At 54.4% G+C, this 14256-nt stretch overlaps 2 protein-coding genes across 2 annotated transcripts; one reads left to right on the forward strand and one right to left on the reverse strand.

Annotated features, from left to right (window-relative positions):
* Nucleotides 1–637: 637 nt before the first annotated feature.
* On the forward strand, nucleotides 638–5901 carry NCLIV_021880 (conserved hypothetical protein; the record flags this gene model as incomplete). Its single annotated transcript, XM_003882382.1, has 4 exons — nucleotides 638–700; nucleotides 1207–4135; nucleotides 4919–5280; nucleotides 5680–5901. 4 exons carry the CDS (start codon nucleotides 638–640, stop codon nucleotides 5899–5901), a joined length of 3576 nt encoding a protein of 1191 aa, XP_003882431.1.
* A 2856-nt stretch (nucleotides 5902–8757) lies between these two features.
* Nucleotides 8758–12782, reverse strand: NCLIV_021890 (hypothetical protein; the record flags this gene model as incomplete). The annotated part of the gene is made up of 6 exons (XM_003882383.1): nucleotides 8758–8886; nucleotides 9492–9637; nucleotides 10223–10267; nucleotides 10863–10977; nucleotides 11411–11559; nucleotides 12467–12782. The coding sequence occupies 6 exons, from the start codon at nucleotides 12780–12782 to the stop codon at nucleotides 8758–8760; spliced, it is 900 nt and encodes a 299-aa protein (XP_003882432.1).
* Nucleotides 12783–14256: the final 1474 nt, after the last annotated feature.

Below are 14256 nucleotides of genomic sequence, written 5' to 3' on the forward strand. Positions count from 1 at the left end.
GCAGCGCTGGCTCCGCCCCTGCAACCGGCGGCTCATTTGCTAGCCCCGCTTTTTTCGTCCCAACACATGCACACGAGTTGGAGACGCGGTGTCGTGTATTCCTGCGTTTTTTGTTCGGCAAAAATTGGGCTGTCTTGGTTCCTCCGTCGGTGCTTTACTCTTCCTCGTTGGTGACTCAGAACGTTTCGTCGGCGGCACGGTTGCCTCTTGTACGCCGCGGACCTTTTTTTTGCTGGAAGAGAGCGCAGGTCCGGTTGGCCGGGGGTGTGCCGAGCACATTTGAGAGAGAGCAAACGGCGGATTTTTCCGTTCTTCGTCTGAAATCTGTCAGTCTTATGCAGAGACTTGCGGGCGGATCCTCACTGTGGTTTCCTGTCACAGAACCCGCCGATTCACCTGCTGAATTGGCGTGAGGGAGCCAGCACGGGGTTCTTGTGTGGCGTATATCGGTCGTAAGCAAGCATGCGGCTGCTCAAGAAGTTGTCGTCCCTCAAACGGTCGTCGGGCGCTTCTTCGTCCAGCCCCGCGAGTTCCGGCCGCCATGTCACAGCTCTGAGGTCTCAGTCGTCGCATCGGCAGTCCTCTGCCATGCCAGCGTGCGAAGAACGGCAAGAATGCCGTTCCTCTCACCTTAAAAATGGTGACGCCACGCCCCATTGCAGTGGCCTGTCCGACGCCCGCAGTAACGATCGCACCAGGGGTATGCATGACGAGCCGGAACGAACGTCTGTCGCTACACCGGATTCGACCGCCGTGTCTCGTTCGTCCGCCATTTCCTCCTCGGCCTCTTCGAATGGTTGTGAGATACTCGCACCCAGCCCCAATGTCGAGGGTCACGGAGGCGAGAGCGAACTGTGTAGACGGGAGAGGGCCGGCCGCCCTCCGTTGGCTACAGACGGCGAGCTGGGTCCTTTAAACGGAGCGAGCACAGTGACGCTTGCCAAAGGCCGACGTCTCTCACGCTGTTCAGGCGCTGAAATCCCGGGTTCAGTCACAGCAGAACGGGATGCCGTCGCTGGAGAGAGGCTCCAAGTGCAGAAATTTCGACAAGATGCGCAGCGGCAAAGGAACTCAAAGCCTGGCTCTCGAAGAGACTGCCGCAGTCCCCGTGAACTCAGAAACATCCACAGTTTCGCCGACCTGCCTGACGTCTGTATTCGACTCTGCTTCGCCTTTCTTTCTGTGGAGGAGAATCTCAAGTATCAGCTCCTCAGTCGAGATGTCCGCCGAGCTGTTGGCCTCGATCGCGTTCTGCCGACTGATGCGTCGGCATCACCTGCGCGACCGGCTCTGGATGAACCTAACTACAGCAGAGACCGTCCTTCAGGGAGACCGCGGTGTCAAGACGACGCGTCACACAGAAACTGGGAAACTCCAGTCGACACAGAACCCCCGAGAGGGCGTGACCGTAGCCAGTTTGGGGATTCTCCAGCGACTTCAGGCTCGAACGCAGCGCTGGCCAACCTGTCGTCGGGAAACGCCGCCGCGGATCCGGTGGCCCCATGGCGGAAGGCAGCGGCAGGCGTTCCCGTTTTTTCCTCCCTGGGGTCCTTCAGTACAAACACATCGAACCAGAGACAAAGCCACCAGGAGTCCGGAGAAGATCGTGGCACAGGACCAGAGGTAGCTGCGTCTTTCGAAGAGACTGGGAGAGGAGCGACGACGTGTGTGTTTGCCTTCTACAAACGCCTCGTCGTAGGGATCAGCTGGCTGGCAGCGCCTGCAGACGTCCGAGCCGCGTATCTTTCACAGTTCGTGGGCCTCGCGGATCTCAAACTTTACTTCTGTCCGTACGCCAATCAGTCATCGGAGGCATCTCCGACGAGCTGGACAGACCTTTGGCTCTTGCTGCGGAACAACGAGAAGTCTCTCGAACGCCTTTCTCTTGTCAGTCTTCCCTATGAGGCGAAGCTGTTTATGAAACCGAGGCGCAGTGCACATGCAGAACCTGATCAACCTCCTGCGTCCGTTCCATCTCAGCATAACACCCCGTCGATGTCTACACAGCTGCGCCGAGTAGCGCGCGGTGCCTCTCGCCAGTCTGTCTCTGCAATGGGTCGTGACCTAGGCGAGAGCTCCGCACACACATTTGTGGATGAAATGTTTCGAAGGGAAACACGACGAGCACCGGGGACACGCGGGTCGCTGCATCCAGGTACTCTGTACCAAGGGGAAGGAGGCTCCACGCAGGCTGTTTCCGGCTGCTTTCCCCATCGGCCAGGCACAACCGTTTATCTCCAGGCGCTGCGTGAATTCTCTATCGTGGGGTCTGCAACGTCCTGTCTCGTGACTCTCGACGCTGTGCAGCCTCTTCTCCCGCACTCGCTGGAAAGTTTCTCGCTCCACGGAAACCTTCCGCGTACTCTACCTGGTCCATTGTTTGGGACAGAGGAAGGTGACAGGATCAGAAGCTCTCGCGCGGGCCCCGGAGGAACAGGTGCGCTTGCATCGAGAGCGTTCCAGGGGTTTGGATTGCCTGGCTCAGTCCGAAGGTTTTTCGGCTGGGAGGGATCCGAAAACGTAGATCTGGATGAGTCCGACGAAGGAAAAGAGGATGAAGCGCAGGTGGTGCTAAGTTCCCTGGAGGGAGTGGGAGACGACGCGACGTGGCAGCTGGAGGTGAGCCGGGAGGTACTGCTCCGGAGTGTGATGATGATGCATAATCTGACGGTCTTGGACATACGTTTGCCCCCGGCGCTAGATCGCTTTTCCTTCCGTCTCGTTCCTTCCCTTGTGCTGATGTGCACACGGCTCCGGCAAGTGACCCTGGACTTCCGCCAGCTCGCAGAACTCGTCGATGTGAGTGTATTGACAGCGAGCGTCGTAACGGAGCCCTTTGGAGTGACGCCTTTGTCGCCCAGTTACCGACTGCGATCGGACCCAGAAGCTGCAGAGGCACGTGGCAGCTCTGGTGCCGGCGAAACGCCTGCCTGGGGAGGGGTACAAACGCTTCTGCCGAACCTCACGGAGGTCGTGCTTCGGGAGCCGTTGCATGTAGGGTGGGCCGTCGAGGATGTCGCTCGACTCATGGGGGTTCTTCTTGCGCTGCCTCAGTGCAGAATCATCGCGTCTGCTCTTGTCCTGCACCAGCATCCCCTACTAGGCGCCTTTCGTCCTCTTCCGCAAGCTGTGACTGAGCGAAGGCAAAATGCGAGCTGTAGGGGTGGGACCGATCTCCCCAGTACTGACCGTGCGCTAACAAGTCAAGAGGGAAGAGAGTTATCGGGTCCACCCCGTGAGCGAGAGGATGTGGAGCTTGATATGTCGGCCGTCGGTGATCCTTCAAGGCGAAGCACGGAAAGCTCCGGAGACGGCGAGTCGGAGAGTGCGCAAGAGACCGAGGAGGCATTACGGCGGGAGATCGACGATCCCGACGACTCCGCCGAGGGAAGTGGTAGACTTCACCTGGAAGCGGAGTGGGAGGAAGGAGAAACGGGGGATGGCCTGATAGTTGGCAGAGCCCAGTATGTTGCTTTGCTTCGGCAGGTCATTGAACATTTGGCTCCTAATGTCTGTAGTCTTCGTGTCCGATACACATCGGCCAGCACTTGTGATCTGCCTCTATCAATGATTTCCTTTCCGCTCCTGCAGGAGCTGGTTCTGGACAACTATTGTCCGGACGCTCATCTCGAAATCGACAAGATTGTTGTTCCGCGAACACACACCGTCACTGTGGGTCTAAACGGGTACCACGTGGATCCTACTCGTCTGTACAAGTTCGACCGTTTCAACGGGGAATACTGGCAGCATGGCAGTGTCGATGCTTCGCCTTCTCAAAAGTCGTACCTCCGCCTTTTCCGTGCTCTCGAGCCTGTTTCGTATTATTTCAAGGGGCCGGAAGACGTCCTTTTTCTCCTTTCTCTAAACGAAGATGTGGCAGCGGAAATCCGTAACTCGCCTCCGCCAGTGTCTGACGACATCTGGACTGCCACCACCACGTCCCCAGCAAACAATGTACCTGTCTGTACCGAGCCGGTCGCAGACTGTCCTGGGCGCCTATCGCTTTCTGTCACCGTATCGGGAAGGGATTTGCGAGACAGCGCCAAGGCCATTCTGGCTGAAGCGGAGCGATGCATGAAGGAGCAGGAGGAGAGGGAGGAAGGGTCAGAGGACGCGTTAGGCGGCAATAGCTGCAGTGCGTCGGTATTTGTGGACCCATCTGCTTTGCCATCTCGTGACGGGCCAAGACCGGATGGAGAGGGTAACTCCATGCAGGACGGAGAAGATGCCTTTTCGGCCTTGGACCTCATTCAACTGTTTCCTGTCCCATCAACGTCTCCAGAAACGTTTGCTGAACCCGTATCAAGGTCCTTTGAGGAGGACAGAGAACACCTGCCGTGTGGTCCCAACGGTTCTGCAAGGCTGAATGATTCCCGCGATTACGCGAGCGCCCTCTTGTGGGGGCCGTCGTCGGTTTTCAGGAGTTGCATAAGTTTTGGTCAGCTCGTGAGGAACGAATCAGTGGCGATGCCTGCGTCAAGGGGAACTCGGAATCCCACCCCGGGGACACACCACACGACGGCGACTGCTGGAGGTCAGGGAACGTTCCGACAGAGACACTCAGTTTCCGGGTTTGTGCAGGCAGGCACCGCCACGTGTCGAAGGAGCGGTAGACGTAATGTGCTCTCTTGGTTAGCCTCACTCGTCGTCTCATTTTTTGAGGAAGGTATGGGAGGAAGCTGCGTCAGTCCTTTTTTTCCGATGAGTGATGGCAGTGAACATGGGGGAATTCTGCTGGCATTGTGTCTCCTTGCACTTGTTTTTGGCGATGATGCTTCCACTTTAGCATCGGAGGCGCAAGAGGCTGCCGGCGGACCAGCAGAAGTACAGGATCTGAGGTGTATAGCCCGTCCTGGATGTGCTGCCCAACTGTGGAAAGAGATGCAGAAAGAGTGCCTTTCAGGGTTTTCGATTTCAGAGCGGCGCTTGAACTTTGTGGGCCTTATCATCGTCGATCTCGACATGCATGCGTCTACCACCGGTGCTTCTGCGGAAGTTATCGCAGCGGCTATGCGACTAACGGATGAACGATTTGGGAAACGTCTCAGAAAAAGCGAGGGATGCGGAGTTCGCACATCTATGTCCTCGACAGTGCAAGAAGGTCCGACAGGTCTCCGTCGTCCCCTCCACCCAGCGTGCAATGCGTCTACCGCAGCTGGTGAGACCGAGCGCGCTGGTCCGTATTCGACTGAGCTCCCCAGTAGAGGCTTGCACGTCCCCGCAGTGGAAAATCGGCTAAATAATTGCAGCATACCGGGAGTTTCGGCCGGTACCACGCAGGTACGTGAAGCGCTTCTGTCGAATTCGGCAAGAGCAAAGGCGGTGCATCCGTCAGGGATCCGAGAGCCCCTGGCAGCGCCGTCCACTTCAGAGGGTACATCGCCTATTGGGCAGGCAGCTACGGCGGCAAGCAGGGAGGCGCCTTACGAGGATAGTCGTGTGAGATGCACAGACAGTCTGCTGAGTGACAGGGTGGAAGCATCTCTCAGCGATGAGAACTCTCCGTGTGGATCGTGCAAGCAAAGGGATAGGCGTCCTTGGTGCGGCCATGGGGACGTGACGTGTAGCGATGGTGGGTCACGCGGTGCGCAAACGGCTGAGGCGGCATTCTGCTGTCCGGTTATCGGTCGCCACCTGGAGCGGCTGGTGGAGGCGTTGCCTACGCTGGTGTCTCTGCAGATCCGCTACAGTAGGCAGCATCCGTTGTACCTTTTAGATGACCAGACCCTCCATGTTGCACTAGCTCCGTCGTCACGATTCCTCGTCACACGGTGCGGGTTCACAGAAGCGCGCGATGACGGGGCTCCGGGCGCTTCTGATGCTTTTGGATCGAGTGGCCGCAGACTTACAAAGCTCGGTTTCGCGTGCGAGCGAGTGAAACTCTCAGAACTGGGCCGGTGACGACTTGGTGTGAACTCTCTCGCGGGCATGGGCACGGGAAGTCGCCTCGGCAATCAGGATGCACTGCGGATCGTGATCGGGAGGGAGGCTCTAGCCGAAGAATGGCAGTATACAAGTGTGGCTTTCTTCCTGTGTGAACCGATGTGCGGACTCTTGAAAGTCTAGGTAACTACACAGGTTTGCACTCGTACTGCGCTTCGCTCAGAATGCTACAGGGAGCCTGGGCCCTGGCCCTGTGCACCTCCTGGGAAGCAAAACGTACGAACGTACTGCCGTACGGTGCTCAAGACCGAGCTTCGCAAATCATTTCCCCAACAGCTTCGGGATGCTGGTTGTACGTGTCGATGCTTGGGGATGTGTCTTTCGCAAATGTGGCACATGTGCTTCCCACGGTGCCCATGCCACGTTGTTTCGGCTTGGGCACATTAGCGGTCACGAGCCTGTCAGTTTGTAATATAGGTGCATCTCTATAGGAATGGGGTGTCTAGTGCAGAAGCCGAACAAGTTGCTAGGCAACTTGTAGCTGAATCCGAGGCTGGCTTACCTTGTCCTTAGCGTAAGGTTTACGGGCCCAAACATGGGTCTAACCGGCCCTACCCTACCCTAACCTCGGTTCTTCCTGTATCTCAGTAGCAGTCGCCGTGTCAACTCAAACAAGATGCGTCAGATATAAGCAAGACACACATGTCCTACAGCCATTTTAACTGGTGTTTGCTGGTAAAGCAGATGCATCTAGGTGAAGAAATCTCGAAGAGTGAGACATCAGTTCGCAAACGCCGCATTCTTCCCGTCCAGCTGGTCGAGGACCAGCTGTTTGAAGGGAGCAGTAAAAAAAGACGACAGCGAAAAGTTCCTAGCACACAATCACACACTTGCAGCGTTGCTTGTACGTGTTTTCAATTTGCACGTGAGATGAAGCCATGGCAGGCAGAAGACTAGGTATATCTAAGGGCTCGGAAGCTTCAAGCTTTCGCAGTTAGAAGCAATAAAAAAGACTTCCTGTTTCATGAAGGCACCGTCTTTTTTAGGTTTCAGTGCACCATCCGTTGTCACCGCGCTGGAGACATGTTGCTGAGGAGAGCTGACAAACCAGCGTGGTGCTGTCGCAATGGGACACTTTTCGCCGTTTCTTTTCGCAAACAACCGTCGAGTGAAAATCTTGTCCCTGGTGCCAATTAGTTACCCCAAGAAGGGGGCTGTCTGATGTATGTCAACCTCGTTGCTGATCTGCTGAGATGTTTGAACAACCGTGGACTACGGCAGGCCCGTAGAGGCAGAAGCTCCACTTGTTTCAGTTTTTGACCTAACTCAGTGGGACCTTGCAAGATCTCATCCTTTAGAGCCGTGGTGCTTTTATGGCGCCCGAAGGGCGAAGCTCTCAATGTTGATCGTCACCGCAATAACCCCCCTTCCTGTTGTGTTCCCTTGCAGTCACATGCTCCTAAAATCGTCTCCCGAGTGTCATGCCTGTCTCTTTCACTTGAAGCACAGCAGCAAAACTCAAATCCAACCGTTCTGAACAGTTTCTGCCCAAAACCTGCATCTGTGGCTGCTTACGCCCCGGGCCTAAGAAAGCTGCGACGCGCTGGGGCTCCGACAACACGAATTCTTGCTCTCCTACACTTCGAATAGCAACTGTGGTGTCCCGGGCCACGTCTCTCTCGCGACAGCTCAGCTTATCACCAGGTTTGGTTTGCTCTCGAGTGTTCGTGTGGACGTTCTTTGTTTAGAGGATCGTTCGCGCCATAACAACGGCCACCGAGGCCTTATATGGGGAACTCCCGCCCTTCGTACTGGACACGGTGTATGCATGCGCTGCCACGGACTTCAGTGAGTCGGGAGACGTCTAAAAGGCTAAGACCAGAATCTCCCCCCCCCCCCGCTCCGCTAGTGTGTGATGTCACACACCAGTCTCGGCACATGGCGACACGAGGGAGTACAAGAAGGGGACTCGGAACTACAACCCGCACCTACACGGTCGCGTTCTGCTTCGAAGAAACCGGTGAGTTGAGATACATCAAGCAGGAACCGAGCAACGCCACTCGACCCCTTCGTACCGGTTTGCTAGGAGAGTAGCACGAGTCCAAACCCAGGGAGGTAACTACCGCACGCCAGGATTGCGCAGTTCTCAAAAATCCAACAGCTTGTGACCGAGACGAGAAGCCAATAGAAGAGCAGAACCTCCGATTCCACCAATGCCAGTGAATTTAAGCCTCCCCTTAGCCTCTGGCCCGTTTTATTGCACGGTTCCTACTCTACCGGTCTTCTGCTTGATGTTCGGGCCTCGGTTCACTGTAAAACCACCGACTACGAACTCTGAATCGACACTCAATGGGCGTGTAAAAAGCCACCAGCTAGCGCCATACCTTTTCAGAAAAGAGTGTGAGATGGGCACGACTGGGCGTCTCCGCTGATTTCCCACGGAAAGACGCGACAGCATCAACTTCATCCTCATCATACAAGATCACCCTCAACGACGAGGCCGTTGCGTGCTACTCGTTTCACTTTGCCGACGTGCCGAGCGCTACCTCCTCCGTGTACTCACAGGAAATGCACAGTTCGCTCCTGTCTGGCCCACTTCCGGCAGATACGAATCAAAGAACTGACGGAGGGACAGGAATGAAACCCCGCACACAAATACACAGTCGATTCCCCAAGAAGCATTGGTACTGCCTAGACGGGGGGAAAACGATCAGTTCCTTTCCCCGCTTTCACGCTCCGGGGAATGTCTTGAGCCGCCGAAGACGAGTGGATCAGCCCGCTGACTGACGCGAGAATGGTTCTCCTACATTTCCCGTGTTGCTCCTTTCCAGAGTGTAAAGAGATAACGCTGCAAGCGTCCGTCGGAAAAACTCATTACGAGTTGGAAAGCAGGCTCAGAATGTTCATGAAGAGCCCAATGATGTCCATATACAGCGAGAGCGCCGCAAATATGTAGTCGTCAATAGAGTACTGGAACTTGCGATGCTTTCCGCCCACGACTTGCTGCAAACAAACAACGATTCCACCATGCCGGTGAAGCTTCCGTGGTCAAAAGAGAACCACAGTTCGGTTGATTCTTTACAGTGACAACACGTGCGCTTTGATGTGGCTATCCACTAGGCAACGTCCCCAGATCCTATAATTTTCACATCGTTTCGGGAACTTCGAGGTAATCCTAACGGCGAGAAGGGAAGTGTGTTTCAAAGAAAAGGGATGTTCAGTCCGGAAGTCAGCAATTAAATAAATAACCGACTACCCACTGAGATGCACACTTGGACACAAATCTTTACTGTCCCTCCACTCGCATGATTGACAGATCAGACAAGCAAAAACCCCATCCTTCTACAGTTACGGAGGGCGGACCATAGCTCGTGCGTCTCAGTGTGTATATCCGCCGAATACGCTGCTGCCCCAAACACGATGAACAGCCCGTCCGTTTCCCGGACGAGATTTGCCCCAGGGAAGGATGCAGGATAAAAGGCAACTACTTTGAGCGCGGTATCGCACCTGCTGGGTACGAAGTTGACAGAACTGAGGATACTAACAGCTACGACGGGAGCCCCAAATAACCAATCAGTCGCCACGCAAACTCCCGATGTGGTTTTTACCTGAGTGTCGTAGACGAGAAGGAAGCTAAAGAGGAGCGAGGCCAGAGACGCGTAAATGAGGTTCGCGACGCGAGAATACCAGAAAATGCAAAAGATGCCAAACATCATCAAGCAAATCATCGCGACCAGAATGTAAGGTCCACAGCCTGAGAGGAAAGAACCACGCATTCAAAAACGCAGAAAACGTTCAGCATCTCCAAAACGAGCATGCCTCCTGGCACGCTCTCAGCAAACACAAAAACGGTTCTAGGGTACCCCTTGTCCCCATATTTTCGACAATTGGTCCACAACCAAAACGTGGAGGTTCCGACGCTTCCTCCCGACGGCCCGTTTTTTTCCGTCCCGTCCACACAGACGCCGCTGTTCATTCGTTTTGACGGAAACCAGTCGAGCGGGGCCCGCCAGACTTTCGGAGTTGACGGATAAGCCGAAAATACCGGCCCCCGCGCCGACTGAGCAAGCAACCAACCTGATGTCCCACCACAGAAACTTTTTGGAAGGGTGAAGAACTCCGGATGTAAGTGGGGAAGCCTTCTCGTCCGACGCTGGAAGCCCCGGAACGCTGTATTCGTACTGCAGTCTCGTTGCGACCAGGAAACGCGCGCACAACGACTTGGACAGTCCATCTCAATTGTGAAACACGACACGCAAGCACTGCAGACGACGCACACGCGCGTTCTTGCCAGCTCTATCTGTAGCGACAAAACCCCGAACGAAAGCGAGGGACTCACCTGTGAAGTCGACTTTCGTTTGGCAGGCGAATAGTGTCAGGGCGACTACCACGACGAAGGTTATGCCCACAGCAAGGAAAAAAGCGTCACTTCCCGTTGCCGCCCCTCCGAAGGCAATGACCATGGAGAAGCATCCCGTTATGAGAGACAGCAGGATGAAGTTTAGCGGAACTCGCCGTCCAAGGTCAGGGAAGCACGTGACGACTGCAAACATGCACGCGCCCAAAAACGCGATTCGCGGGAAGAAAAACGTGATGAGACGCGACCGGCAAAAACAGGAGACGGCGGAAAGGGCATTCCCTGACAGGGGGGAGACACGTGCACGCTTTCGATCCTAGAAACAAAGACGCGCGAATCCTAACCTTGTGAAAAAGCGGAAGCCACAGTGCAGAGACTTCGCTTCCGTACACACGCCGTCGGAAACTGTTCAGCGTTCGCTCAGCAACGGGCTGCCTCGCGTTAAAAACGGAGATATCGACGGGTTTCATTCATTCAGTTTAGATGTTTGTCGAGAGAAACGTGTACCGCCCCAGACACGGATATGCGCAAACGACTATCGATAGACTCGTAGATTTGCATAGACGCGCGCGTGAGAAGATACTGCGAGAATCCGCGAGAAGGTCAATCGGCATGCGCTTACCAATCATTAAAACGAGGCCGACAAACGAAAGTGCAACTGGGAACCAGGAGTTCTGCTGTATCCACGTCCGCATCGGGCTGACCAGCGTGAAGGCCGTCGCGAGTCCAAATGTGAACTGGAGACGAGGCAACGCACACAGGGGAAAAAGCAAATCCGTTCGGGTGCATGACGCGCAGAGGCTCCCCTCTGGCTCGTCGGTTTTGAAGGAAAGCGTTTTCTTCGAGCGAACCAACGCGTTGTGCTGCGTCCTCCGAGCCGCAGTGTCTTTCTGGCGTCCTCCACCGCTAAAGTGCTCCTCACTTCACAGCTCAAAAAGGGCGGGAGCAGTCTCACTCGCCTCCAACACATTCTCACTGCAGTGGAAGGAGTACTCGTGAGGTAGTGGGGCGCGCGTAGGCAGCGCAATAACCACGAAGCTGTCCGTGCGAAGATCAAGATTCAGTCCATAACAGCCGCAAGAGACAGACAGGAAGATCAGACCTTGCACTTTTTCCATCCACTCGCGGATCCCCAAGTGAAAAGATCATGAGGCCAGGCCTTCCACGTACCAAGACTTGAATAGAAAGAATAACGTACACCTTCCTCACGAAAGCATGTCGAATTGCCCTATCAACATCGGGAGTAATCATGTCCGACGCTTGAGAACCCGTTTCGATGTCGACAGCTCCAGGAGGAACTCCTGGAGGTAGCGTACTCGCTGTAGGAAGCAAGGAAACAAGATCCGGTATATCGTGGTCAGTCTCGGTTTTTGTTCCGTCTGCATTCATCAGTGTTTTTTAGAGCGAGACAAACATGATGAAGCCACTGCAGCGAGAGCATCTGTTGGTGATAAGAGGCCAAAACTGCTTTCCCATTTTCCGCCCCTGGACCCACGCAACTCGTCTACTGTTTTTTACCCATATCACAGACAGGGAAAAGGTCAAGACTCACGTAGAGGGGGCGGCCCTAACTCTCGATTCTCGGTGAGAAGAACTCAAGTTGATACCTTGATTCATCAATGCGTATATGCCTACGAACGTGTGTTGTGTGGAACTGCCCCAAATAGATGGGACCACATTTGCACGCCAGTAAGTACACACGGTAATCCACCACACGAGCTCTATGCAGCAATAGATACAGAGAACGTAAGAAGACAGAAACAAAATGCGATATGCATCTGCTCGTCGCAAGGCACATTTACATTCTAACACGGCTTTCACAGAATCGTCAGGTGCCGCGAATCTGATCAGACGACCGGTAGCGGACAACTGCGAACGATCGGCGAAGATGGTTCTGTCCCTAAACTTCGCCAACCCAGTCGTCTCTCTCTTTAGTACAGGTGCACTGAAACAACTATTTTAGCCTCAGAAACTTCACGCCTCTTTTGCCGGTGCCCTCGTTCCTGTCACACTTGGTGCTTTCCGAATTTCTCTGTTCTTGCAGACCGCTTGCCACATCGTCCATTTACATCTTGTACAGTTGAGAAGTGACTCACGGAGAAGAAGAGAATGTCCCTTAGCACGAAACAGACCCTATACGCTTGTGGCTGCGTGACACTGCTACCACTGCAAGGGCTGCCCTTCCGACGCTGTACGCACGGCCGCATGCCACGAAGAGAGACTTACGTAGTGAAGACATCTTTCCATAAGTTGCAGGAGCTTCGTGTTGCTGGTACGCGTAAGCCGCGGGTGGAGGGGCGGGGTAAGCGCCGCCCTCTCCGGCTCCATAAGGAGCAGCGGCGGGGGTCTGGGCTGCAGGCTGTCCGTAATACCCGTAGTTCTGTTGGTAGGCTTGGGGATAAGTGTACTGACCAGGCGGCGAACTACCATAGCCTCCTGCTGGATAGCCTGCAGGCGGGGGCTGCTGGTAGTAGTTTTGTTGATACGCTGGATATCCCTGTCCAGCTGCTTGAGGCTGGTATTGTTGCTCCTTCGTCGCCATTGTGAAGGGGAGAAGAAGAGGTGACGTAGCGACTTCCGGGCGTTACAGGCAAACCGGAGGGGGGGGACGTGCCTCGAGGGTGAATTCGCAAAGTACAGACACCGAAAATGAGCAGTTCTGCTTGCGACGATAGCCACGGAGCACCTGCTCGTGCGATTGCATGCGGCAGTTCTAACGGTTACTCGTGTCGGCCAGCGAAAAAGTGCCGGGAAAGCAGGAAAAGAAAATCTCTAAGAAGTCGACGCAGGATCCCACTAGTTCAGCGGGAATGGATGCCGGTGTTCTTCAACGAAAGAACATTGCCAATGGTTCCTCTAGAGCGGCGCGGGGCGTAAGAAACAGCGCGACGTCATCAACGAGTCGAAACTGAAATGGACCGGTTGAGAGTCCCAGAGAGCAGACGATGCCTCTGCAAAATAACGAGAAAATTAAACACGGTGTAGGCGCTGGACCTCCACGTGGAAAAAGAAACAATGGACTGATCTTGGTGAGGTTTTCGCGATCCACAGACGTATTGGACACAAGGTTTTTTAACGCACCGAAACCCCGTATATGCTGTAAGCCATGTAGCTGAATGTCGCGCTTTCCACTGCTAACATCTCCCGCAGCAGTTCAATCGGCAAGCTTCTAGGGAGAAGAAAAGAAAAAATTTGAGCTTTCTCATAATTCGGAACGCGGGGCTGACAAGGCAGTTCTGGTGTTGCGGGAAAACAGCCGATCGGCGGAGGGCACGAAAAGAGCAAAAACGCCAGGCAATCGACGTGTGCGCGACCGAAGACCACGACTTCGCGTCCGTCTTCGAGTCCTCAAAAGGTTTTGACGGAGAAAATCCACGCAGTTACCTCAAAAACGGAAGTCCCACGAGAAACGAAGCAAAGAAGGACCGGGAACGGGAGAGACGCACACAAACCGTTCGGCAAGGGGAGCTTTCTTTGAAGTTGCTTTTTGGCAAGCGTGAATCATGAACACGGCTAATGAGGAACCGCGTCCGCAAGACAAATCTGTGTGTAGACATAGCAAAATAGGATCTTTTTCACGGGGAAAAGAGGAAAAGAATTCCCAGTCGGGTCGGCAATTCTCAACGATGGCCAAACCCCTTCACAGAAGCATACGCGTAGTGACGTTTGAAAAACGGCAAACAAGGGCACGTAATGATCTGATGTTTTTTTTTGAAAAATAATACCGTGTCTCTACCACCCAGTAAGACGAGAATCATTTCACTTATGTATTCACACAGGAAGAGAATCAAAGCTCTAGGAGAACCACGGCAGGTGTACGATGACTTTGTCGTCGCAGGTGATTCCAAGCCGGGTCCGTGATACAAATAACGAGTTCACAAAGCATCTTCAAATTTCGGTTGTCTCACAATGACTATAAAATCGTCAGAAACCTTAATGTCGTCGCAGTGGCCGTTGAATCGCTTCAGGACGTGTTGTGTTCGCATGTTGTGTTGACGCAATATCCAAGGGACGAA

The sequence above is a fragment of the Neospora caninum genome, chromosome VIIa, assembly GCF_000208865.1.
Source record: "Neospora caninum Liverpool complete genome, chromosome VIIa".
Taxonomy (NCBI): domain Eukaryota; phylum Apicomplexa; class Conoidasida; order Eucoccidiorida; family Sarcocystidae; genus Neospora; species Neospora caninum.